General features: G+C 38.8%; 2 protein-coding genes and 1 long non-coding RNA gene across 4 annotated transcripts; 1 reads left to right on the plus strand and 2 right to left on the minus strand.

Annotated features, from left to right (window-relative positions):
- Nucleotides 1-3,201: 3,201 nt before the first annotated feature.
- zgc:64051 (leukocyte surface antigen CD53) lies at nucleotides 3,202-10,228 on the minus strand. 2 transcript variants are annotated; one of them, XM_046842426.1, is made up of 8 exons: nucleotides 9,982-10,228; nucleotides 8,414-8,484; nucleotides 7,981-8,169; nucleotides 6,698-6,772; nucleotides 6,106-6,204; nucleotides 5,919-6,017; nucleotides 5,693-5,776; nucleotides 3,202-4,146 (listed from the first exon to the last, which is right to left on the minus strand). In XM_046842426.1, the coding sequence occupies exons 2-8, from the start codon at nucleotides 8,468-8,470 to the stop codon at nucleotides 4,078-4,080; spliced, it is 672 nt and encodes a 223-aa protein (XP_046698382.1). In that variant the 5' UTR covers nucleotides 8,471-8,484; nucleotides 9,982-10,228; the 3' UTR covers nucleotides 3,202-4,077. The 2 variants fall into 2 exon arrangements, with proteins under 2 accessions (XP_046698382.1, XP_046698381.1); XM_046842425.1 differs by having other exon boundaries at nucleotides 8,414-8,487; nucleotides 9,982-10,224.
- A 4,378-nt stretch (nucleotides 10,229-14,606) lies between these two features.
- On the minus strand, nucleotides 14,607-18,595 carry lman2lb (lectin, mannose-binding 2-like b). Its single transcript, XM_046842178.1, has 8 exons — nucleotides 18,293-18,595; nucleotides 17,620-17,738; nucleotides 17,018-17,135; nucleotides 16,754-16,836; nucleotides 16,507-16,668; nucleotides 16,026-16,140; nucleotides 15,743-15,859; nucleotides 14,607-15,034 (listed from the first exon to the last, which is right to left on the minus strand). The coding sequence occupies exons 1-8, from the start codon at nucleotides 18,495-18,497 to the stop codon at nucleotides 14,892-14,894; spliced, it is 1,062 nt and encodes a 353-aa protein (XP_046698134.1). The 5' UTR covers nucleotides 18,498-18,595; the 3' UTR covers nucleotides 14,607-14,891.
- On the plus strand, nucleotides 18,461-20,547 carry LOC124380883. Its single transcript, XR_006924746.1, has 2 exons — nucleotides 18,461-18,598; nucleotides 19,896-20,547. It is a non-coding gene; the product is annotated as an uncharacterized LOC124380883 (long non-coding RNA).
- Nucleotides 20,548-27,585: the final 7,038 nt, after the last annotated feature.

Here is a 27,585-nt window from a genome sequence, read left to right on the forward strand (position 1 = left end):
ATGTTTTAGGGCCTGAAAAGCTAAACTTTTTTCTACAGACTTTCCTATTCCATTCTGTCCATATGCGGCAATCTCAATTATAGCATTTTGGTTGTCCAGAGGGACTTGGATTTCTATTACCCCAACCACCCCAAGCGACTAAACACATAAAAAACATCAGAGATTCTGACTCTAAAATACATCAGAAATTGTAGCGCTGGAATTCAAAAATCATTATTTCAGATGGTCTTAAAAATCTTTAGGAAAGCCTGCATATTTGAATCCGGAAAAGTCTGGATTTTTGGAATGTCAAATGTGTAGGAACCCTGTTATTAAAAATCCTAGCATCACAAAGCTTACACGCCTGGGCCCTCCAGCAAGGCCCTTAACCCTCAGGTGTATAAATAAGATAATTGTTAGTTGCCCTGTAAATGTGCCGTTGTTTCCTCTTGCATTTGTTAAGCAATGTACAAAGAATTGAGCCACTGCATAACATACTAGAAAAAAACCCAAACAAACAGAGAACCAGACAAAATTAAACAGCGATCGCAGAGTTGCACATTAAAGTCAAAAAGACGTGTACGGTTTTTATCCTTAAACTTTCAGCTTCTCAAAGACGCCTTGTCTGTTTTCACGACTTCTCTTAGTGAGTGTGAGTTCATTCATAGCAGACCAAGAAAAAAGGCCATCTAAAGCACAACGTCTCAAACTTCACTTTCAACAAGTCTGCTGTCAGGAAGCACGGAGGAAAAACGGGTCAAACTCTAAATTCAATCCACGGTTGTTGTTGTTTTTTTTTTTTTTTTTTTTCGCAAAAGTAGTGAACACAATGATCAACTTTTCAAGTTTTTTTTTTCTTTTCACATATGTGTTAGGTGAATTGCAATAATGTTTTCGTGTGTATAGTTGAAGAGGTATAAAGGGGTGTTTAAAGTTTGCAATAAATGTACTCTTATGTGTACAGTTACATTTCTTTTTTTTTTTTTTTTGTTAGTTCTACTTAAAATTGTACTTGTTTCTATTTTTTTTTTTGTGCAACGATTTCCGAAAAGAGCAACATTATTTAAAAAAGAAAAATTTAAAAAAGGAAATCTTAGTATTTTTTAGGGTTATTATTTTTTATTTGGTTTTGGAAAAAAAAAATATGGAGGCGGCAGGACTTTATTCTTAAAATAAAATGTTGGAATCGTATCGAATTACAGGTGTGTTTTTGTTTGTTTGGCGTTTTTTTTTTTTTTTTTTTTTGCATTAGATTTTATTCTGTAAATTGAAGTAATGTAGGATTATTTTGTACTTTATGTGCCGTATGGACAAAATTATTGATGCACAACGCTTAAATATTAACTGAAGATGTTCCAATTGAACCCATTGGCCAAAGTGTATTAATTCACACACTTTGCCATGCTTTGCTCACGCATTTCAATGGAAATCAATGGAATCAATGGAAATAATGGAATGCGGGAGCAAAAAAAGGTTGCCGAGAGTCATGGTGCAAAAAAAAGTCGCAGACGATCGGCTGATTCCATAGCTGAAGAGTTCCAAACTACCACTGCCGTTCATCTCAGCACAAAACCAGTGTGGTTGGAGCTTTATGGGATGCGTTTCCATGACCGAGCAGCTGCAAACAAGCCTCATGTCACCAAGTACATTCGCAATTGTTGGATGGAGTGGTGTAACTCATACCGCCAGTGGACCCTCAAGTAGTCGAAACATGTACTTTAGACGAATCTTGCATCTCTGTTTGGCAATCTGGTATTTCTAAATCTTAATATTTTAACATACCAAGAGATGTTACAATGCTGTGCTTCCAACTTTGTGGGAACAGTTTGGGAAAAGCCCATTTGTATTCCGTCATGTCCTCGATTAGTTGAGGAGGTGGCCTGGCTCTCAGTCTCTGTAACCCCACAATCCCTGGGTTGTCTAAGTACTAGAGGTACCCCCGTATATGAACTGTATTGTGTGTAATTCCTGGAAGTCTTCTGACGTATATGTAGTGTCCTTCAAACGGTCTAATGGCAGACTTCTTTAAAAAGAAGGGGGTTTTTGGCGATGAACAGTGGCAAAGAACAGTGTGGTTTCTACAAGTGAGTTTCTGCTCCCTTGCTTTGCTGCCTCCAACCAGTCAGAAATCTTTTGATGTGGTTTGTGGTGGAGGTATTTGAGGACTCTGTTATAATCTTCAGATGTTCCTTGGAGATGCAGTCATTGTTGCCGAGTCAAATGGCAACAGCATATGACGGTTCCACATATGACTTTCTCTCATCTGCTCATCTAAGGATCAAAGTTCTAAACTATTTATAGGTGAAAGCAGGAGTCATAGACCTTTGGGTAGTCATGGTGCTAGAGGTTACCTCAAATTGCCTGTATTGTCAAAGTGTGCAACTCCTAAAGGGATATTTACCACTTATATATTTGTAATTTTGGATCTTCCGATACTCAGATATGCCTCTAAGATTTTAAATGAATGTGGGTTTCTATAGTTGAGTCATAGACAAGACCTATGAGTAATTTCCATGTGTAAGTTTCTGCTGTCTTGCCTGCTGCCTCTCACCAGTCAGAAGTCTGGTGAAATAGTGGCATTATCCTGTCAAAGACCCTTTAATGTCAAGGTTCCAGAGGTGGTATTGTAGTCTCCTTTCAAATGTATCATCAACTGACCTATTTGACCAATTGGCAAGTTGGTCAAATTGACAGTTAGGTGTCTGTTTAGTCATTCCAAGGTCCTGAGTACCTTTATAACCTCGGAAGGGAGAAAGATCAGCTTGAGGTCATAAAGGATTAAGGTCTTTTGAAGAAATTTGATTCTTTTGGAGACTTGAAGCCAGGAGGATTCCAGTGACCTGCTGAGAACAACATACAAGGGCCAGCTGGTTGGCACAGACCTATTAGAATTTTTGTTAGGTCTGGGCACTTTCCTGGTCTTAGGTCCTTCACAGTGTTGCCACAATCAGCTCAAATTATGTTGTGGATTGGTAGAGTAGTGTGTGAATAGGAGTCCTTAAGGTGCAGGGACGAGTAGGCATTGCTACAATATAGAATTTGGACAAAAAGGAATTACATTCTAAAAACATACTAAGCTCTTTCTGCTGTCCTTCTTATATTTGCTAAACGAGGAGGCGGCCATAGCCACCACATTTCCCACTTTCAAACAAAGTGAAACTCGAACTGCTTCTCTAAACCAGATACAAGAAGTAGGTAGTTGACCAAAACATCACATCAACATTTTTTTATCCCACAGAAAATGTTTATTATTAATAATTTTTTTTTAAAACATAAACCTGAAATGTCACATAATACAGCAGTTAGCATAGCAATACTAGACAGGATTCAGGAAACGATCACCCACTTTTCAGGTCCAAATCTAAACCTTAAATAAAGTTTGGCAGAGTTTAGGGTAATACACAAAAAAATAAATGAAATGTACATTTCAATGCACTTTCTTTACACCAGCTCTGCTTAATGACCGTGATATTTAAGATTATACTTGAAAAAACATGCTTAGCATGGAATTCCTAATTATACAGCTACATACACGTCAGTTTTGGGGGAATATTTTCGACTATTACTGTCCGTTCCAGTGTTTGTGTGTATTTTTGGTCATAAAAAGCGGGGTTTCTGTTCACCAGAAAGTTATACAGAGATATATTTAGCAATGAAACTGCGAATACTTCTCCTAGGATTACTTAAAGACGGTATATGGCAATGAAACTATTTAATAGAAGTTCATGTCAAACAACAAAAGTAGCATTTAATATATACATTTAAACAAAAAGTGGTCCAGCCTTATATTGCACTACACTACACAGAATTTTCCAAGGCAACATCCTGTCATTATAGTTAACCTTATAATTCGAATCATTGGCATTATCTGTACATGCATTTTCTTTTGATAAAACATATATAAATATGTATGCAGTAATAAAGCTGTGTACCAGTACACAAGCATGCCAATCGCATCATATATGTCATAATTGTAATCTGTGTCACAAAGTCTAATGATGAAATAATAAAAACTAGAATGTAGAAATGGAGGCCAAGCGTTCTCATCCACGCTCGTTTGTGTTACGGGAAAAAAAAGAAAAACCCTGGCATGGCTGTTCACTTGTAGCCGAGTCCAGATTTGCTGATGTGGCAGAACAGAGTCATGGAGAAGCACATACCCAAAACCTACAGCCGGAAAGACAGAGAGAGAGAACAAATTGAAGAATGAGGAAGAGTGTTCAAATAGAAACCGATCCTGTGAATTCTTATCCAGTCAATATAAAAAGCCTAGGCACCTTTATGAAATTGCAGGTTTTTACAATAATAACATAAATCTCAGACTTGTTACATCTTTAACAAAGAACACCATTATGCTTTGGGGCTGCTTTTTTTCACCAGGGTTACTTGTCAAGATCGATGGGAAAATGACTAGCTCCACAACATAAATGTCAAACTTATTACTTATTATTATAAAATCTAAATTGGAATAATTGGGATCATTTTAAATAAGAAAACCCTAAAAAAAAAAAACCACCCAGATTACAGTCTTTATCAACTTCACACAGCTAGACTTTGGAATTTGAGCCCAGGTTTTTTTGCAAAAAAAAGTTTGTTTCTTTAAAAAATTCTGCGTACAGCCTTATTTTAAAGGTAATTCCATGAGTTTTCAGTGGGATTACAGTCTGGGCTTTGGCCATTGCAGGATGTTGATTATCCTTTCTGAAGCCTCTACATTTTCATCTTTTTTTTAGCTATTTATATTCCCATCTATCTTGACAAGTGCCCCTGGCCCCAAAGAGAAACAGCCCCAAAGCATAATACAACCCCCACCAGGCTTCACTGTCGGTGTGCTGTTCCTTGCTAATGTTTTTATTTATTTATTTATTTAAATTTTAAAAACCTGCAATTTCTTAAGGGCACGTACACTTTTTGATATCCACTGTAGAATAGTGGTTTATATTCACTCCAAATGGTTTCTATAGTAAAATCTTAATCACAATGAATTGTATTTTGGACATTTGACAAAGTTAAATGCAGATCTTTACCATCATTAGCATAAAAGTATTCACTAGGCAATCCACATATAGACTGAAAACTTTTCAGATACCATTGCTGTCCATGTGGTTTTCATGGTGACTTTTTACATTTTCTTCTGAGCAAACTGTAGCTAGATGAATGACTAGCAATCTCATTCCTCTTAAACAAATGTACACTTTTTATGGCCAAATGGATGTGAACATCAGACAATCACAATCACACTTTCCGCATCACGGAATGCACCGCATTCTAGATTTAGTCCCTAATTTGCTTGTTTAAAAAGAAGCCCTCTGAAAAGGCTTTCCAGTAGATTATAGAGTGAAAGAACACTCAAGTTCTTCCATTCCAACCTTCTCAAACCATGTCTTCATGGAGACTGTTTTGTGCTAAGCCAAATTGTAATGTTGGAGCGAATTTGGGCCTCTTTGTTTCAAAACATTGCTACAATTGTGTGCTTGGAAGGCATCCACTAACCTTCGGCCATATACTGTATATTTTGCATGTCTAGAAACACCCAATGTAGCTTAAAATCTTTACACTTATTATTTCATTTTCTTCTACCTGCATGGGTCCATTAAAAAACAGACACACAAAAAAACCCTAATCTTTAATTCCCTCAAAATCTCACACAGAAATATGTCATAATAGTAAGAAAGCGCAGCTCTATCAAACTGTTGTTTATGATGGTTTGTACCTCGATGCTGCAGATGACGATGACTGCAATCCCAGTTCCCAGCAGATTGGTTTCAAACCAGTTCTTCAGTTTTAAATAGCAGCCCTACAAACACAAGCATCTTTTTATCATTTTATGCGAACACTGATGACTCCATTTGACACTTTTTTATTAAAAAAGTGTTGAACCAGGCTGTTTCATACAGAAAAGGCGCAAGATTTATTTTCAAATACAATCCAAAAGTTACCTCTTTCCAGTAGCTCGTACATGGTTCTGTTTTACAACATGAAGATGGTATTTTTGTGCCGTCCCAGTCCGTAAAATTATTTACACCACAGCACTCAAACTACAACCACAAACCAAAAAGCAAATTTTTCAGTAGGCCTTGTTACATGTACAGCCTTTTTTTTATTCAAGTCCCTGTTCTAACTTACGGTGTTCTGAATCATGTTCCAGTCAATGGATGTGTTATTTCCTCCTCCAGTGGATTTCTGCATGCTGTCCTTCAGTTCTTTTCCAATGTAGTTATCGATCTACAAGCAGTACAAAGTCTATTATAAATTTTCAACTCTTCAAGACATTCAGCCTGTACTCTTGTCTCAACTCAATGAGGTAGAAGCGAGTATGCTTTCAAAAGAAAAGTTGACTTTCCATTCCAATGTTTCCAACTAATAGCTAATAGAGGATCGAGACATAGCCGATAAAGCAGAATTCTAGGTACAAGTGAGCATGTTGCTTATAAATGTTAGATGCTGCTAGCGTAGAAAGATTAGCAAAGAACTTCAAAGCTACAGAGCGCAAATGCTAGCATAGCATTGTGTTATATAAAGTTCAACGAGCTACAAATCTACAAATTGAACAATGAAATATAATTCTAGAATCTACAAAAAGGTGTCGGCTTTTAACAGGTACAGGTACATATGGATCTGTTTTATTGTAATCTCTGGGTTTTAGTTTTGGGGAAAAAAGAAAATCTGCAAAATATGTGTGTTCATACTTAATCGTATGTAAAAGACATTTTCTTACATCAGTCTCGTAAAAGAGCAGGAGGCAGGCCACGGTCAGCTCGGCCAACATCAGCAGGAACAAGAGAATGAAAAACTGGAAGCAAAGACATAATGTGAATTACCATGCAATATTTTCTTATACATATAGCACCTGGATACAATTTTTTGTTTTGGAATTTGAGAGACACATGTTCATTTTTTTTTTAAATGCAACAAATTAGGTCATGAAACTGTAGAAAGATGGTGGAAAGACAATTTGACCAAACAAATCTATAAATGTCCAGATGTTCCACTTAAGTTTTTTTAAAAATTCTCCCTTAGCATGGACAACAGCTTTACCCACTCTTGACATAGTTTCTTCAAACTTAACTGTGCTTTTTAAATTTTTGGAGCTTTCATTTCGATCCTGTTCATTCCAGAGCTGTTCAATAGGATTTAGGTGCGGTGATTGGGCAGGCCGTTCCATGATAAATTACACTCCAGCCCACTGCTCTCTAAATAATGCTTTTAGAGCTTGGGCATATTTTCCAGGTCAATTTCTTGTTGTACGCTGATGTCGGTTCCAATGAGCTACGGTCCAGACAAAATTGCATGGTGTTGAAGTATGGAACGGTTGCCATTTTGTTTCCTTTTACTTTCTGCAATAAGTCTCCAACCTTCCCTGCTCCAAAACAACCCCAAACCAACTTTGGCTAGCAAGGGTTTAGCCGTATTTAGACCACATTTCCAGCCATTTTTATATGTAAAATCCATGTCAGGTTTTCCACAGAAGCCTATTCCAGTTACAATCCGGTCCACTAGTCTAATTATATCTTGGCCTATATAAGTCTTCACATGGCCATGTGTTGCTAATTGGACTGATTGTTTGTGAGGCTTTTCATTGTTCCTTTTGTTTTTGTCCATTTTGGTGTTTTCTCATCCCCCCACTACGCTGATCTAGAGTTACTATGAATATTTTAAAGCTAACAAGCTATAAAACTGCCAGAAAATGTCAAGGAGTCGATATATAGCTAACAAATCTAAAAATTTAAGAACTGCTATGAGTTTATTTATACCAGATTTTGATTATTCATACTGGGACTGCACTTTTACCTCAGTAAAATGAATTGTCTTGGGATTTCTTTGTTGCCATTGCATCGCATTGTGGTAATCCCCCAAAAATAAGAAGGTAAAAGTTCTCATCCTATGAGAAGTGGTGTACCAATTTCAATATGATCAGTGTGTACTGGTTGGACAGTCGCTGTGGTGTTCATATGGACTTTCCTTTCAGAACAAAAAAAAAATGTAGGTTTGAAAACTTACTGAAATCAAGAGGCATCGGTTTTCCTTGAGCGCCCCCAGAAAACCCAGGAAGGACACGCTAGTGACAAAGATGCCGATGACGAAGAGTGCGCTGGCCAAGTTCACGATGGACAAGGAAGGGAAGAAGGTCAAGTACTTTGTTGTGGTGCTTATGTAGATCCCCAGTCCAAATATAGCAGCTCCACAAAGCTGAAAACATCACAGAGAGTCGTGTGAAAATCTCGGCATGGTCAAATTAGCGCTTAGGAGTGAACGAATGTGCTGGATGAAGTCTGTGGCAACAAAATACTCCAACTGCCCATCTTTGATGGAAAATGATGAAATAGAAATACAAAAAAGAGACCCAAAACGTAGATTCCGGTGTGTGTACATGTGTATGAGAGTGTGGGTGAGAGTGTTGTGTGTGTGTGTGTGTGTTTGAACTGGTACGTACAAAAAAGATGAAGTTCACCACACACATGGTGTATTTTAGGCACTTGAGGCATGACATCTTGTCTTTCGTGGCTTCTAGACAGAGGGAGAGACAGAAGCATATTAAAACCTGCACAAACAACTTTTATTTCTAGCCCTCTCATTTGCTACCTTTTTAAAAGCGCTGGCACCCTCACAATCGCCCCTTCCAATGACATATTTATATTGAAACAACTTAAATAATAATAATAATAATAATAATAATAATAATAATAATAATAATAATAATAATAATTCTCTTTCCATGTTTAAATGGATCACGGCCTATGAAATTACATACAATGTAGAATGTTTGTAAATGTAAACAATCCTTTACCACTCTTTCTGTTCTCAGAATCCAAGTTCTTACTAACTTTTAGCCTCGATCTCTGTCATAGTGTTTCATAATCATATCTTTACCATGACATAGATAGACACAAAGGCACTTACAAAAGAAATTCCTGTAGCAGAAAAAAAAAAACGATCCTAAACCTGCTCACGTATAAAAAAATATAAAAAAAAGGAAATGGAACAGCATATGTCAGATGAGCCACACATACAAAGAGACCCGACTTCCTCTTTCTGATATAACTCCATGTCTACAGAGACCGTTGACACATTTCCTGTGTGCGCTTCCGAGAAACAAAAAAACTGAACCCGAACCATCTTGAGCTTCTGATATAAGAATTTTTATTTTGAAATTCAATTCTTAATATTTCATTATTTCATTTCGTACCTAACATTTCAACTATATATACAATAAGATTAATATAAAGCACAAATCAGTGTAAAAAAACAATTTTACAGAACATTGTACAGGAAACATTTCTCGCCATTAAGAGAGCGTTTATTACGATCACAATCGTGACTTTTAGTTGGAAATTTATGACGTACGTGAGGTTTTTAGCGTAATGTTCACTCCGATGTTAGAACGTTGAATTTGACTACATTTCCTGAATAAAGTTTCAGGTTGTTTGGGTTCTGTGTAATTCGAAGACAATTGTGTGATAGCTTTTATTTTAAAAAATTATTTTATATATATATATATATATATATATATATATATATACATATATACATGGTGGAACCTCGATACTTTTCATTTGGAACTGGACTAAGTGTAACTCGTGAAGAATCTGTGAGTGGCTCGAAAGTTCGGAGTAACAAAACAGAGTTTGTACTAATAAATTAAATAAAAATGTTTGAAAAACTATTTTATTATTGAATTATTCATTGAAAACATTAATGACAAGTAATTCACAATATTTGTTGAGTTTACAGTGCAATTACAATTCCCCTTGAAGAAGGACCCACCAAAAGCAGAGAGTCAAAAATGTTGTATTTACTTGCGAGGGGTCATGGAACGTAACCCCCACAAGTATCGAGGTTGCACTGTGTGTATATAAATATACATATATATATATATATATATATATATATATATATATATATATATATATATATATATATATATATATATATATATATATACAGTATATAGAATCAGTTCCCATTCGTATCATTCTATCTGAATTTCGTTTGTTTTCTTACCGCGCCTGGATGAGAACGCTCGTCCGTCCTTGTGATCGCTTGGTCTCTGTCTGTACTGCTAAATGGAGAAATACAAATGTTCACTTGCACTTCCTCTTTCTCAAGCCCTTTCCACATCTGATCTACGCTCAGACCTCCTGTAGCTTTATCTGCGTACGCTCAGGAAGAAGAACTGACCTCGGATCAGTCTAACCAAAAAAATCAATCAATCAGCTAACGTGCTGGAATACTGCGTTGTCGAAGGACACATGGAAAAAACAGAGGACAACTAGTGAATCGTGGCCTCCAGGACCCCGTCTGACCGAAAGGAGGCTAGATATTTTTTTAATTTCGTTTCATTTTGGCGTAAGCTAAAATGGTGATAAGAGTGTGGTGCACTACAACACGAAGACGGGGGGGAAACCACAACACCACCATTGTGTGTGTGTTTGTGCAGCAGTATTGGTGTGTAAGCACCGAGTGAGAATGAAACCTGAAGCATACAGAACTATAAATTTAGGACTGTAACATTTATTCACAGTGAAGCCACAAGGCTAATTTAGCTAACGAGCAACTGCTAACTACCAGATTAGCATCATGACAAACAGCACAGCCAGATCATTAGAGTTAAGCATTTTTATAAATTTTTTCACCTCATTCCTAACACAAACTCCACAGTTTTCGGCTCTGGGATGTCTTCGTGTTCTGTACTATAAATAATGTACATTACGAGTCTGAGAAACTGGGTGACGTGTGTGAATGGGTGATTATGTAGACATGCCGTTTTTTTTACATGAGCCAGAAGGTTACATTTCTTGTTTAGTTGACCATACAGTAACTACATCCAACTACAGCGATCAGGCATAACTTTATAACCACTGACAGGTAAAGTGAAGAACACTGATGATCTCTTCATCGTGGCACCTGTTAGTGGGTGGATTTATTTGTTAGGCAGCAAGTGAACATTTTGTCCTCAAAGTTGACGTGTTCGAAGCAGGAAAAATGGGCGAATGTGTAAGGATTTGAGCGAGTTTGACCAATTGGGACTGCAGCTCTTGTGGGATGTTCTGGTCTGCAGTGGTCAGTATCTATCAAAAATTCTCCAAGGATGGAGGTGCACGTGAGGAATGAAGGCTGGTCCGTGTGGTCAGATCCAACAGATGAGCTCCTGTAGTTTTCTTTCTTTTTTTCTTTAGCTGAAATGTAAGTCGCTCTGGATAAGAGCGTCCCTCAAAGGCCATTTATGTAAACGCAGGTAGTGTATGTGTGTGTGTGTGTGTGTGTGTGTGTGTGTGTGTGGTTTCCCTTCTTCAGTTCCTCAATTAACTTTTTAACCACCTCCTTTGAATTTGCAAAAGTTATATGAGGAAAAAAAATTGAAGAGAGCAACTGAAAAAGTGGGAAGTGAAACACCACGAAACCGAAGACATCAGGAAATGGTCAGAACAGGCCTGATGGACAGAGATGTTCCATGAGGTAATGGTGCAATGGGTAATGCTGTCCAAACCCCCAAGAAGCCGATGGGTGGGTTGTGATGGTGGGAGTAGCAGAAGCTTTTTGAAGATCATCTTCGCGTCATGTGTCTATCAATGTTTTGACTCTCGGCAAAGGATCATTTAAAAGTACAAGGAATTGTTTCACGCACGAAAGTTGCGTATATCCGGTGAAACCTCAAAATGAACCCCAGTTTAGTGCCATTGAAGGGTCACCAGAGTTTGGGATAAAAGTTCAGGGTATTAGTTTTACCTCAGGCCTCCTCACACTCCTACGTGGGTACCTGACTTTGCTAACACCCTTGTGGCTGAATGAAATCTCACAAATCTCCACAAAATCTCTTCCCAGAAGAGTGGAGATTATTTTAACAGCAAATGGGGACTCAATGTGGAACAGGATGTTCAAAATCTTATGTCCACAATACCTTTTGTCCCTAAAGTGTACCTTGAAGGGTGTCAATACATCCACAAGCAGTATTCAAAACACTTATGCAAGAGTTCTTCCTGCTTGTGATCCCAATAAAACACGCTAACATTCGCACTTGTGCATACAGCCTGATACTTCCTCTCTTTCTGTGAGGATCATTAGGGTTATTGGGCAAAATCTACTTCCTGGCAATTCAATTAGCATTTTCAAAAATTGGTTTGATTTAGTTTGTGGATTGTTTGCTATACCGAACAAATCATTTACAATATTATAGACAAAGGTTTGTGGAAAACCTGACCATAAGTCCCCATTTACTCTTATAATAAGCTCTTCTCTTCTGGGAAGATGTTTGTGGAGATTTGTGGAGACTCTTTCAGCACCCAACAATCGCCTTTGAGATTACCATGAATGTGAACAATACAGATGATTTCGCATTTTGGCGACAGACAAAGTTTTATGAAAACCTGACCATTAAATTATGTGCTATTTTTTTCAACACCCCATTCCATATTCAGCCCTTATTTAATGTCACTATAACCTCCATTCTTCTGGGAAGATGTTTCACTAGATGTTGGAGTGTACTTGTGATTTTGTGATGTTTCAGCAACAGAGGCATTAAGTACAGTAACAAAGTACATTTATTCAAATACATTACACCACTGTGAACATTCTATCCGACATGTTCCTAGTAATAATTACCTCCACTCGAAAGTGTTCCACTAGATTTTGTGGAGAATTGTGCTCATTCAGGTACATAAGGGTGTTAGTAAAGTCAGGTGTTGATGTAGGTGACGTGAGGAGGCCTGGGTCGCCATCAGAGCTCTATAGCAGGAGATCTTCCACACCCTTCCAACCCATGGACTGCATATCTTATTGGAACTGGCTTTGTGCATAAGGTCATTGTCATGCTTTGGATCTGCTGGTTGAATCAAAGAAAATATTTTATACCAGTGTATACAAAGCCACCCCAGAACTTTGGTAAACCTGACCAAATCCACTTTTCTTATTACTCAGACATACACTAATGTCTATATGTAATATATAATAAGAAAAGTCACTTGTGGGAGCATTAAGAGAAGTGGTTATTACTGGTTTGGAATTCCCCCCCGAAGTCATCTGAAGTTCTTCAAAAGACCACTTGTACACATTTCAGTATATGAAAATCAGCTCCTTTATTTGAAATATTAGCAAATCATTAAGACAAAGGGATTGTCCAAAAAAAAATAAAAAATTAGCAGTTTCTTATCGGTTAATAGCAGCTTGGGAAATCAAGAGTGTTTTTTTTTTTTTTTACATCCCATTTAACATTTAGTCCTGGTTCGCTGTCCAGACTTCTCGGAAGACGTTCCACTAGACGTACATATACAACCGTGAACCGCAGATGGCTGTAAAAGTCAGGCGTTCCGATACTTTTGAGCATAAAATGTGTAAATATAAAGGAAAATCCTTCAGATTTATGTCCCAAGAACTACTTATTTATTCAGTTATTTACCCTCTGGGGGTGGGGGTTAAATGACATTTCTCAAAACCAATTTCCAAACGATTTAAAGGGTTCTAAATGGGGTCTGATGTGGGTCAAATGTAAATTTGACGTCGAATCGAAGCTTCTCAACAAAGATCAATACACATTTTCATTAAAGACCAAAAATCCAGCATCATCATAATGCAAAAAAAATCATTTTATAGTATAAAAGAGCACAGAATTCACTGTTAATTCCAATTAGCAAACAAAAAAAAAATCTGCATACTCAGCTTTTCTGTTTAGCACTCTTATTAAACAAAGAAAAAAAAAATACTAACAAACAAATCAACAAAATCTCTCAAAATATATATATATTTACATATATGTATATTTGTTCATTTTGATCTTGAGCACATACATTTTCAGCTTCAGGCAACGTTTTGACACTTGATCGCTGAGCCGCGATTGGCTGATTTCACATTTGTAAACGAAACGAACGAAATGAAAAGCGTTCAGTGCATTAAAGTTTTACGAAAAAAAAAAAAAAGCGAAATGAATCAAACAAACCTTTAAAAAACAAACAACAAAAAAAGCTACTTTTATTTGTCGTTTTAACTTTCACTATCGATAAGAGGATGCTACTGTGTAGAGTTTAAGGCTTGAAAGGCAGAAGGGTATGTTCATTTTAGGAATATGATTAAAATATGACCACTAGTTAAATTTAGATAAGAAAAAGAAATTGGCAGAAGGTCCTATAAAACTAGTCGTTCTGTCCACGATGTTGAATGTGGGTCGGACCGAAAACCTTAGTTCGGTGTATTTTGTTTCGAACGGCACCAAAATAATAAGGACTTGAATATAAAATTGGGGGTTATGTATCTATACATTTAATTCACATATTCTCACACACTCACACTTCTATAATTCGACTCGTGGTTAGAACCATGGTGTGTGTGTGTGTGTGTGTGTGTGTGTGTGTAAATGTATAGATATACATATAGGAGGCCCTAATGCAATTTTATATTTAATTTATTAAAAAAAAAAAAAAAAGGGAAAGCTGAGGCAAATTTTTTTTTTTTTTCCTGAGGGTAAAAAAAATTAATTTGTTCATGTGTAATAATGAGATTTTTGTTTTAAGAAGATTTTTTGACAAAAGTCTACATTTTATGATTGTAACTTAATTATAAAAAAAAAAAAAAAAAAAAAAATGTATTGGTACGTCCAGTTCAGGAACTGATCTCTCTCTCTCACACACACTCACACTCTCACACACACACACTCTCACACACACACTCTCACACACACACACACTCTCACACACACACACACACACTCTCACACTCAGGTTGCAATTCAGGCTTGAATCTGACCCATATGCACATATTGGGTTAGTTCATTCCACAGCATTATCATTATAGATAAGTGAGAGGATCGGGAACGAGGCCGTGGTCACTCCCTTTCTCTCTCTCTCTTTTCCGTTGTGGCTCTTGGGTCTCCGAGGTAAAGTCATCAAGGCGCAGAAGTGAGAAGCCACTTCCTGGAGCGGCCCTCAGTAGAAGCGCTTGCGGCTGCGCTCCTTCCAGCGCGCGTAGATGAAGATGAACGCCACGACCACGGCCACGAAGCCGACCACCGAGACGATGAACAGGAAGAGGAGGGTGAGCGTGCTCATGCCTTTATCCACCACCTCGACTGCAAGAGACACAGAGGAAAGAAGGGTGTGACTGGGGGGCTGCAAACCATCACAGCTCAGCTCAACATCTACATCGATTCTGATCTTTGAGTTGATCTTCAAAAATCTGATGATACGACACAATTCATGTGCAAAAGTACTGGGACCACTATGAAACTAAGAAACCTGAACCTGTTTCAACAAAGGCAACTTCATGTAGGTTTGCTTTATGTTGGTTTCCGGAAACTTTTCATGGGAACTTCATTTGGGGAATTTTGGAAATTTTCCAAAAATAAATAAATAAATAAATCGTTTTTGATTCAATTGTTTGTAGAATTTCAAAAGATTCTAAAAAATTCAATTCAAAATTGGAACACCCTCATTGCCATAAGTACTTTAATGGTGTTTCCACCAACACAATGCACCAAATGGTCAGCAGTAGAGCATTGGAACGTACCTACATCAGATCCTGACTCTACTAACACGCTGGACCGAAATCTAGTGGAACATCTTCCCAGAAGATTCAAGATCAACAGCAAATGGGGACTCAATGTACATCAAAATTTGTGCCCATATATAGTTTCAGACTGTGCATTCAAAACATCTGGAAACAATTATTTCAAAAATCCTCCTCCTCCAGCATTTTTAAAAATAGGCCCCGAAACTAAGCTTTCGGAGTTTCATATCCAGTTTTGAAATCTGCTAAAATCATATTCATCGCTTGTTACCGGGAATCTCTCGGTGGTCCACGCTGGGTACCGTGACTTCCTGCTCGTTCTCCAGTTCCTCGAGGGTTCTTTCGACTGTCAGCTCGAACAGCTTGAGCGAGATCAGGTCGTGGTTATCTGCCATCAAACATCAGCCAGACGTCACATGACTGAACAGTACTGAGCGAATCGAAACAATTGTTGAGATTAACTTTAGATATCGTTTTTTTTTGGCCGTTGGGGTTAATGGTTTCTGTGTCACAAATTCCTTCTGTACAGGAAGAAAGAAATCGAATTTCTAAACCTGAAAGATCTCCAGTGAGCGAAGAGGCTCCGAAGTAATAGCCCTGGGGGAGGTGGACACCTGGGACCTCCACACAGTCCCTCCATTCCTGCTTCCCTTCGACGTCCATCATGACCTGTGGAGGAGCGAGGAGGCATTTTAGATGAAAAATGCTGATCGTGTGACGGGATTTGATTTCGTACTGTCCCAAACATACATTAAAACAGCTTACGGGGTCTTTCGCATATTCTGTATTGTGTCCCAGGAGTCTGCTGTGGCTGTGTGTGAGTGTGTGTGTGTGTGTGTGTGTGTGTGTGTGTGTGTACGCTAGTGATCACAATTTGGGTTCAGTTAATGAGTGATTTTCTTTTTTTTTTTTGGTCGAATGCCGCCCCCTAGTGGGACCCTTCGGGAGTTCAGGTACAAACGCAATACAGATTAGGGATCTGTTGAATACACACATCCCTAGAACGTATAAAGAAGGAAGTAAAGGTGAGCGTACCGTTAGAGTGCTCTTCATGTATCGGATCAGGACGGACGTTTCGTGCTCGACGTTACGCACGGCCGCCTGGCAGCCCCCCAGGTCCGCGTTCCTTCCGTCCCGATCGTGCTCGTACGCCACGCTCCCGTTTCCCACCATCGCTGAAATGAACGGGAACGACCTCTACGGGCGGAGAAAACAGCAAGGAACGAGGGTGAGGGAAACGAAGCGGATCAGACGGGGTCTTCGAGAGGGGATAGGGGCGTACCTCGTGCTGATTGTCGTGGTTGGGATACGTGTCGATGAAAATGCCCAGGCCGGTGAAATGATTTATGTTTCCAAACACGGGGCCTAAAACAAAGTACAGACCTTCAGCAGTCAGACATTTCGTATCAATCTGTTTTACACAGAAGACTGGACATTTTATTGAACAAAAAGCACCAGGTTCACACCTTTCCTGCTAAATGCAAATCCAATCGGTTACTATGGAAACGATCGTAATATAGAAACAAACAAAAAAAAAAAAACATGCCTGTTTGCATGCGGTCTCGCGTCAGCCACAGTGCCAGGCCGTCTCCGTTCAGGTTCTTCTTGCCTTTGCCGTGGATCTTAAAGTGCACCTGGAGCTCCCAGTCTCGAATGTAAAACGGCTGCGCACACACACACACACACACACACACACAAGTTTATCAGTTCAACAGGTGTTGTGGGACGTTTTTTTAGGACGTGACCTGCCCAAAGAGACAAAACCCTATTTGTAGCTCATTGGTTAAGATGTTGGATTAGAAGGTCACGAGTTCAAATCCCTGCTCCACCAAGCTGCTGTTCCTCATCCGTCTTTCCATCAAGACTATCGCTCGGTCTTATGAGGGATGTTTACTTCACGCTGGACCTGCTGCAAGTGTGTGAAAACAGATGCACGTTTTGGATTTATGCAAGAAATCGGACAGATAGCAGGTGGGTCTTTCATCCGAGGTGGTTGAAGGACCTCCGTCCTGCATTTCCTGAGACAGTAACCATTAAAGGTCAAAATGCCCCCTTCGGACGTCTCCGGGTGAGACGAGTGGTCACGGACTTAGACATTTTCAGGAAATGTTTGTGTGTCTTTCTGGACAGTGTTGAAAGTGCACTCACGATGCGACTCCACACGGCACCCTGGCGGCTCTGCAGGTCAGGGGTCAGGCGGACGTACTCGGGCGTGATCATGGCGTTGCCCAGGAGATCCCAGTGGGACGAGCTCGAGGAACCCAGACCTGCACACACACACGATGAGTAATATAACTGCATATCATTTGGGCAAAAATCTACATGATCCATTTCAAAAGTAGCAAATAAGATTTGAGGAAGATTTAAAAAGTGATTAAATGAATTACTTCTTGATTTTATTAATACATTTGTGATCTGTGTGTGTGTGTGTGTGTGTGTGTGTGTTTCCCCTCCATTGGATATCTGTCACACTTTCATTTGTAATTGACATCAATGGGGAGCAATTAGGAATACTTTAAAACCATATTAAATCAACAAAATAAATACAAATTGCACTGGAAAGTTGTTTAATCAACTCGAAAATCCTTAATCAAATCAAAGCCGAATACCACTATCGTTAAAAAGAAACTCAATTACATTTTTTTAAACCACCCGTATTCCGCCTGATGCTCTGCGATTGGATAGAAGTGTTCCAGTGACCGCACTGTAGGTCGGTCCAAAGTGTGTGATTGATTATAAAGCTGACCAATCACTGAACCGGAGGCGGGATTTGGTCTTCTAAAACAGGTGGGAAATTGCTCAACCAGACTCCTTCAACTACCTTGGTACGGCTTGGCCAGCGAGTACTCCCTCTTAAGAAACTCGTCCCTCTGGAAGTCGTCATTTCCGGTACAGAGGGCCGTCAGGGCGAGCAGAAACACGAGAGGAAAGTAAACTTTGGCGTGTCTCAGAGCGCAGAGCGTGAAATGGAGAAACTCGAAATAAACCGCGCTGATTTTCTCGCACCCGTTCGTAGGGGCCGCCATCTTTGATCTTCTATTGCCGGTGCAAGAGGACTACCGCACGGATTGGCGAATGTGCCGTGCCAGGTGGATTTTGATTAGCTGGGAGGGCTGTCAATCAAACGGTTAGCCAATCGCTGTTCTCCACAAGGGCTCCTTGATACGCGCGTAGACCAATGTAGTACAGTATATGAAGGAAAATGTTTTTATTTTTTTATTTATATACATATTTCATTGATATTCCAATGCATTAAATGCAACTTTAAACAGATAAATAAATATTTTTTTTAATATTTTTTTTTTTATTATAGTCAATTAAAAAAAGTTTTATGGGAAATTTGACTGCTTCCATCGAAATATGTAATTAAATAAATTAATTGTCAGAACTTTCCAGAATTAAATTCCATAAAATTCCTAAAATCATTCCTAAAATCCGCACGCTTTGTTTAGCAGTAAAAGCATGTGTTAAGGCATTATTATTATTATTATTATTATTATTATTATTATTATTATTATTATTATTATTAATTAATTTATTTTTATTTTTTGTAAATAGAAGATGTCTTTTGCAAATACATGCTTTGGCAAATGTAATTGATATTTCATGCCATTAAATGCAACTATAAACAGATCATAAATATCTTAATAAATAAATGTACAAATGAAAAATACCATTTAGAATTATTTTATTTTAGCACATTACAATTGTTTTATTCCTTGTTTAGTGTACATGATCAAAAAAACATAACTGAGTAACCATCTAACAATTATTTTGAATTATATATATAATATACTTTTTTTAAATGTATTATTATATTTTATTATTATTTATTTATTATAGGCATTACTCAATTCAAAATGTATCTTTTTTATACAGAAAGGTAGATTTAATTCTACGTCCTGCTTCTATCAACTTACATTTATTACATAAATACATATAAATTACATAAATAAATTGTCAGAATTTTCCAGAATTCAAATCCACACCTGAGAGTTGATACATAATTCTTACATGTGGCTTTGTTTGGTTTTAAAATGATGTAATAAAGATTTATTATTATTATTATTATTATTATTATTATTATTATTATTATTGTCTGTTTATACTTGTTTTGGCATATTAAATTTTTTTCCCCACATCATTAAATGCAACTATAAACAGATAAAAAAATAAAGACACAATTCATTTTTCTTGTAGCACATTCCAAGGGGCTTATTCCTTGCTTAGTTCACATCATAAAAAAAAAAATAATAAAACATAAACAAATAAATAATTTATTTTTATTAAGTATATATTTTTAATTTTAGGCATCACTCATTTTAACATGCAGACACACTGCTTTGTTTGGTTGTAAATGTATGTGATATGGCTTTATTATTATTATTATTATTATTATTATTATTGTCATTGATCCTATGCAGATCACACGTCTGAAGAATTCCAGCCTGCGCTCTGCCTCGGTGCAGTTGTTCGATTTCCTCGTTGACCGCGACCCCTGTAACTGTGGAAAGCGACGTTGGTTTGGACGACCTCTTTAGGGCTGTAATGATGAGGGTAAACCTTTTGAGGCCCGGGCTGTCACGCTGGATTAAACTGGAGACACAGAAAGTGATTAACACGCTGGCTTGAATGACACTCTGTCACCGAGACCCAACTTTAAATCCTCGCATTGGTTCTTTTCACACATCGTATAAAGCCGGACACATTACCATGTGGTATTCTCGTGTGGTATCGTCTGGTGGCACTACACATCAGACTCGGGTAGGAGGTGTAGCTCGAGGACATCAGGACTTGCGTCGACAGTGAATCGCTCTTTACAGGAAGGAAATATCACAGGAACAGGAAGTGAGCATGTCCTCAATACATTCGATGTTTTGTGGGTGTGTGAGGATGGTTGTCCTTGATGTCCATTGTATCAGTGAACTCGATCTTTAATTTAAAGACTGTTTAACAATACAAACACACACACACACACACACACACACACACACACACACACACCACCACCTATAAGAATCAAGAATTCATTGAAGAATCACGTGAAAATAAAGAAATGATGTGTAAAAAAACTAACCGGTGACACGTGAAAGTGAATTGATGTCCAAGAAAAGACGCGAATGGAGTGAACATATTTGCATGGATAAAAAAAACTATAATTACATGCGCTCTATTTTTATTATTTTGAAAGTGACCAATACTCTCTCTTAGCACCGCTGCTGCTACGTGAATATCACAACGCTACGGAGATCGAGGCGTGTCCTAAGAGTCACATAGCATAGAGATTAACATGGCAGAGGTAGAGCTGTAACTTTCTGGAGACAGAACAGGAAAAGAATGTCAGATATTTCTAAAATCTTTTTTTTTCTTTTTTTTTTTGTAATAGGGCCATGCATTAGATAGATTGTATCGCTGCCTATGCGTCGATATGCGAATCGCTTCCCTAGTAACCAAAGTGTCCTAAATATCCTGTTTGGGAGTCCATAGCGTTTGAAAAGACAAATATACGTATCGTTCATTTAAAAATGGCGGCTATACAATGAAAAATGGTCCCGGACCAGGTTTCCTACAACGGAGACTGACTCGTAAAGACGAACCGTTTGCTCGGGTCAGATTTACAAACACCTGACTGATTTTTCAACCCCGAGGGGATTCTAGTTCGGAGCTAGTTATCCGATATCGACAACGTTTCCCTCGTAAACCCGCCGTTTTTATGCGTTTATGTGCGCAGCTGTTTAGTCTTGTAATCTATATCTGCTCTTCGCCTGTTCCCCCATTCCCTCCAATCACAACACACAAAAACATTTTCGTTTGTTTCCACGCTGATCTTTTTACGCCTCGGTCTGCACCTGTCAGCTTGGAAACACACAATACACACACACACGGTGGATGTCCCGTATTAGCTATTGGAAATATTGCATCTTAATTCTTCAATTATGCAAGGATGTAGATTATCATGTGTGGGCTACACATTATGGACCTTCTTTTGGAACATCCCATTCCACATCGAGTCCCTGTTTCTTGTTATGAGAATATCCACTCTTCTGGGAAGATGTTTCACTAGATTTGAGGTGATGAGCTCTATTAATGCACCAATGCTGGTCATTTGTTGCTTTCCATTGGTAGATGACACCAATAAGGAGCAATAGAGCTCATCTGGGCAACTTCTAGACCTACTGAATCTACTGAATACCATTTGAATGCCATAGAGCAAAAAAAAAGTGTGTGTGTAATGGTTTTCCTTTATGGGCACCTGAGAATAAATTCCACTTTTCAGGGAAGATGTTCCACTAGATTTGGTGGAAATTTGTGCTATTTCATTTAGACCCCAATGGTGGTAGTAAAATCAGGTACTGATGGAGGTGTGGAGGTTTGTTCAATAGGGGTTTGTAGCGCAAGAGTAGGCCACCCAAGATCTTCCACACCCTTCCAACCAATGGAAAGGCAGATCTCCATGAAGCTGGCTTTGTGCACAGGAACATTGTGCTGCTGGTTTGGAAGCACATATGGTTGGAGAAATCATGTTTCCCATTTAATAAATAGATGACGGAATGTAAAAATCCGTTTTTTTACTAAATTCCAGCTTGAAAGGAGTGGAAATTGGCCGGATCGACTTCTTTGTAGGATGAATTTCTAAGAAGGAGCAGAATTGTGTGGCGAGTTCGATCTTAGAAGGAAGATATCGCACTTTTTTTTGCATTTAACACTATTCTGGGATGGCAGGTAATGAAATAAGATGCACACCATGCTAATAACAAAGCAGACATGCTCAGGTGGATAATGGATGGAGCTGTAGGAATGAACGTACACACATTTGGACAGGTAACGCTTTGGGTCCTGGGCTGGTGTGAAGGATCGAACTGAATTGTCTCTTCAATTAAGAAGATGCTCAGGATTTATTTATTTTTTTGCCCCCCCTATTCCGTTCTGTCAGCAGAAACTCTGAAGAAAACCGAAGAAAGGTTGAAGGATGAACAAAGCAAGAAGACATCCTGTACTCAGCGGCGCATTCTTCAACACTCTCAAGTGTTTCCTGATTTTATTTATTTATTTTTTTGCTGAGGCGCTTAATTTTTTTTTTTTTGCACGTTATAGTACTCGTCAGGTCCTGCAGAGCCGCCAGGAAAAGCATTAAAGCGTCTTCATTAGCAAATTATTTATCGTCGGAGGAGACGGGAAGAGGGCGCGAGCGGAGGCATTAGTTGTGTAAGGAATAAAAACACTTAGCATAAAAAAAAGTCAATAACAGTGAGTTGTGTGACTGAGTGACAGCAGTGTCTGAAGATGTTTTATTCCTTTTACACTACAGCAAAATGAACCTACTGTGAATTTTGTATACTGAATATAATTTTCCGGCAAAAGTTTTTGGACAACCAACGTTGGTTCCTCCTCGAACTGTAATGACAAAGCCCGAGGGAGACAACTGTATAGGATGAGTTTGGATGCGGTACAATGAAATTTTCGCTTCACTTTACAATTGTGCCAATAAAGGAAGTGTGTTGGGTCATGTTACAATTATAGAAGCACTTCCTGATTTGCTCTAGATGTACGAAGGAAAAGGAAAAGTTCATCAACAATGATTTGTACAAATAAAAAAAAAAAGTTTCAATGTTCTAAACCATTGAAAAGTCAGAAGTTGAACAAAAGAATTGGGACTCCGGACTTTTCCCAGACATATTTGGTTCTTGCCCCAAAATGTTAGCACAAACTTAGGAGCAAACAATTAGATCGGATGTCTATAAGAACTACGAGATCCAAATCTGTTCCAGCATGACAATGCACATGTGCACAAAACCAGCTGCATGTAGATATGGGATATTTCCACGGGTTGGAAGTGTGTGGAAAATCTTGAGTGGCCTGTTATAAAGCTCAAACTCTATTAAACACCTTTGGGATGGATTGGAACAACATCCCAGGACTCCTCACCCTAGACGAGTACCTGATATGTTGCTGAATAAACACACAAAATCCAGTGGAACATCTTCCCAGAAGAGTGGAGTTTACTGCATGGACCAAATGTGGAATGGCATATATGAATCTTATAGACCAGGGGTCACCAACCTTTTTGAAACTGAGAGGTACTTCTTGGTGAAGAGCTACCAGTTTGATACACACTTCTGAAATAAATTTGCTTAATTTACCTTTAATTATATGTTATTATTAATAATAAATGATATTCATCTATATCTAGTCATCTATATTTAAATATTGACATTTTTTAATTCACACCAGCCACGCCTTCCTCCAAGGTGCTAACTCTCACTCAGTCGCTCCCTGCTCTAATCACCTACACCTGTTCCCCATTACCTTACCCCTTTATAAGGTCCCGATTCCAACTCACTCACGTTTGGATCTAGTTGTTGCCATTATAGATCTTTCGGACTTCCCACCACTAGTATTCCCCGTACTTCCATGCTTCTGGCTCCGCTTCAGAGGAAGCGCTCAAGATTGCCTTTAACGGTTCACATTGGCGATCATCCCTGGACTACCCGCATTACAGGTCCTACCTGCATTATGGATTCTACCTGCTACAACGAATTTGTTGTCACAGCATATGTTCTTCGACTCCATCGATTTCTCCATCGTGCTCTTTTTCTTCCGATTACCAAAATGGAACCGTCTGTCGTTGTGTCTCGAGCGTCGTTCACATCTCTGAACCCACTACGTGACTTGGTCATTGGGGCGGTCTGGAAAGCGCCGGAGCAGCCCGCACAAGGCCCAGGGGACGTGGCAGATTCAAAACGCATCAATTCTTGGGAACTCCAGAGAGCCAAAAAGGACAAAAATACAAGAGTGGGTATTGACGTTTTGGCGCAGTGAAAACCTACTCTGGTAGATTAACAGGCGCCTGCCAGACTCAGTAAAGTGGTGATTAAAACCCGCATCAGTTCTCAACTGAGTTTTTGAGATGAATCTGAGTAATGAGAACATGCGTACACACATGGCGAAATAACAAAAGGAAGGGCTTGTCTTTAAATGAAGAAGGAGCATCGTCTGATTTTACACAAAATTATTTACTTTTATGTAAAAAAGCAACATTGTTGGATATATACAGTATCTCACATTTCAGCAACCATTTTGGTAAATCTTGTCAAGGGACAATACTATAGAAATTCAACTTGGAGATATTTTAGAGTAGTCAATGTGCAGTACAGATTTCCTGTGCTCTGAATATAACTCAAAATACAGCCATTATTGTCAAAATAGCTGGCAACAAAAGTAAGTACACCCTAAGTGATAACAGCTGAATGTCATGCAACTATGCATAGCCACAAGTGTATCTTTTATTAGAACAGTTCAAATTTGGTGCTTTGAGTAAAATTCTCTCATACTGACCACTGGATGTTCAACATGGCACCTCAATGCAAAGACTCTTTGAGGATTTGAAAATTAGATTTGTTGCTCTCCACAAAGATGCCCGAGGATATAAGAAGATCTGTAAAGTCCTGAAACTAAGTTATAGTACAGTGTTCAGGGTCATACAGAGGTTTTCCAAGACTGGTTCCACTCAGAACAGACCTCTCAAGGGTCCATCAAAGAATCGAGTCCTCGTGCTGTGCGTCAGGTGCAGAAGCTGCTTCAAAAAACAGAAGCATGAGTGCTGCAGCATTGCTTTAGAGGTTGCAGAAGCAGAAGGTCCGCTTGTCAGTGCACAAACCATACACCACACACTGCAGTTTGCTGAAAAAAAACCTGTCCAAGAGCATGAATTACTGGAACCATGTCCTGTGGTCTGATGGGATTAAGCTAAACTTGTCTGGCTCAGATGATGTCCAGCATGTGTGGTGACACCCTGGTGAGGAGAACCAAGAAAATTGTGCCTTGCCTACAGTCAAGCATGGTGGTGGTCGCATCATGGTCTGGGATTGCACGAGTGCTGCTGGAACTGGGGAATTGCGGTTCATTAAGGGAAACATGGATTCCAAGATGCACTGTGACCTTCTAAAGCAGAACATGATGCCCTCGCTTCAGAAGCTGAGGCAAACGGCAGTATTCCAAAATAATAAAGACCCCAAACACACCGCCAAGATGCCTTGCTGAAGAAGCTGCAGGTGAAGGTTATGGAGTGGCCAAGTAAGTCTCCAGACCTAAACCCTGTTGAGCACATTGGTGCTTTTCGAACATCTAATTCCACATTTAGTCTTCATTTGCTCTTATAATAAGTTCCACTTTTATGGGAAGGTGTTCCACTCAATTTTTTTCACTTTCATTCAGGTACTGATTTAGGGTAAGGAGGCCTGATTTGCCATCCTTGTTCCAGTTGATCCCAATAGGTTGAGGTCAGAGCTCCATAGCAAGCCTTTCAACATCTTCTACACACCTCCAACCTATGGAAAGCATATCTTTATAGAGCTGGCTTTGTGCACAGGGGTATTTTCATTCTTTATCAGGTTTGAGTGCAAAATTTCACAATATTGCACTCCAGGTTTCCGCTTCAAATCCCTCATTTATTCATCGCATCAAGACTCGTTCCTTTCATCAGCGTCCCAAGTAGATCAGGACGTATATCTCCATTGCACGCCGGAAGGCCTTTTTTTCTTTCAAAAGATGCGACTCGTGTAGCCCTCAATACGTCACCCTGCTCTCAATAAGCTAATCGTTCTAATGTGTGAAAATTGATTTCGGTCCTCCTCCCCTCTCTCCTCCCATCCCTCGCTCTCATTTTTTCCCGTTTCTGTCCTCCTTCTCAGAGTGATTCATGTCCTCGTTATTGATAAGCCACTATTGATTTTGGAATGCAGTAAAAAACGGTTTGGGTTACGCCACACACACACAAACACATCCATCCATTCTGGCTTCCTCAGTGTGTATTTCCTGAATTAAATGTCTGTCGCTGATGATCTGAGGAACCAGAGTTCAGTTCAGCAAAATCTGTGAAGAAGGATCAGACTAGAGATCAAATCTATAAGCTAAATGTAGAGTGTTGTTATTTGTGTCTGTACTTTTGAGTGTCCCCAACATCTTGAACCCAATTCTATACTCCTATAAAGCTACAAACCCTATTGAACAACTTTGTAATGAATTGGATCTCTGCACCCCAGGCCTTCTCACCTCGCCTACATCAATACCTGATTTGAATACCACACTTAGGGCAGAATGAGCACAAATCTCTAGTCACTAGAGTTCTGGGAACATCTTCCCAGAAGAGTGGAGTTTATTTGGACAGCAAATGGGGACTTAATGTGGAATGGGATATTCGGAAAAAAAAAAAAAACAATCACAGTAAGATTTCCATTTTTCTTTGTCCATATAGTGTATCTTGAGCATAAATCTCAAATCGTACAAAGTATCAGGATTATGAGGGTATTTAATGTTGTATTGTAATTATAAAGATTTTTATTAACTGAAGAATTTCTCTGATATGAGAACAAGGAACAGGAAGCATTCAAACTCTAATTAAAATGAATATTAAATATACATAGAAATTCTACTTCTACAAATCCGTCCTACCAAGCAAACTCTAGTTTAATGATTGGGCTTCCTCATAGCATCGGGCACAAGCTATTAACACCCAGGCTGCTATGTGTGTCTAGAGCCTACTTGCAAATTTTGCTAGTAAGTGTGCATTCCTTTAGGCGAAGCTCGGTCACAAGAACACTTGTGAATATCCCTAACCCACTTTTTTTCCACTTAGGAAGCTTTAATATGATGTTTCTTTTTTAGGCAAGTGAAATTCATATTGATTATTATTGAGGGTAACCGGAAAACAAGGCATCAGCTTGCTAGGAAGCACGATGATAAGACCCTGGAACAATAGAAAAGGTCATATGGTCTGATAAGTCCAGATTTCCAGAGTAATGGGTGCATCAGAGGAAGAAGAGAAGTGGATAAAGTGATTCAACTATTATGCCTAGTGCTTACTGCACAAACCTGTGGGGGCAGTGTTATGATCCGAGGTTGCTTCAGTTGGTCAGCAATATTATGTGCTCCAAAAATGAAGTCAGCTGACTACCTGAATATACTAAATGACCATATTTATTGCTCTTATTGATATTTTCTTTCCTGATTGCAAGGAAAGATGGTTACAGGGAGTGGCTCAGAGATCATGAGATTGACCCCAGGCTCCTCACCCGAAATCTGTACCTGACTTTGTAGCCGAATAAACACAAATTT

The sequence above is a fragment of the Silurus meridionalis genome, chromosome 27 (genome assembly GCF_014805685.1).
Source record: "Silurus meridionalis isolate SWU-2019-XX chromosome 27, ASM1480568v1, whole genome shotgun sequence".
Lineage (NCBI taxonomy): Eukaryota > Metazoa > Chordata > Actinopteri > Siluriformes > Siluridae > Silurus > Silurus meridionalis.

Coding starts and splice junctions, on each gene's coding strand:
- zgc:64051 (XM_046842426.1), bottom strand. CDS start 8,470: ATGTCATGCCTCAAGTGCCTAAAATACACCATGTGTGTGGTGAACTTC. Junction 6,205..6,697: donor TGCTCTTTTACGAGACTGAT/GTAAGAAAATGT, acceptor TACTGCTTGTAG/ATCGATAACTACATTGGAAA. Junction 5,777..5,918: donor GTACGAGCTACTGGAAAGAG/GTAACTTTTGGA, acceptor TTGTGTTTGTAG/GGCTGCTATTTAAAACTGAA.
- lman2lb (XM_046842178.1), bottom strand. CDS start 18,497: ATGGCGGCCCCTACGAACGGGTGCGAGAAAATCAGCGCGGTTTATTTC. Junction 16,141..16,506: donor ACATGAAGAGCACTCTAACG/GTACGCTCACCT, acceptor GCTCCTCCACAG/GTCATGATGGACGTCGAAGG. Junction 15,035..15,742: donor GGACCACCGAGAGATTCCCG/GTAACAAGCGAT, acceptor TGTCTCTTGCAG/TCGAGGTGGTGGATAAAGGC.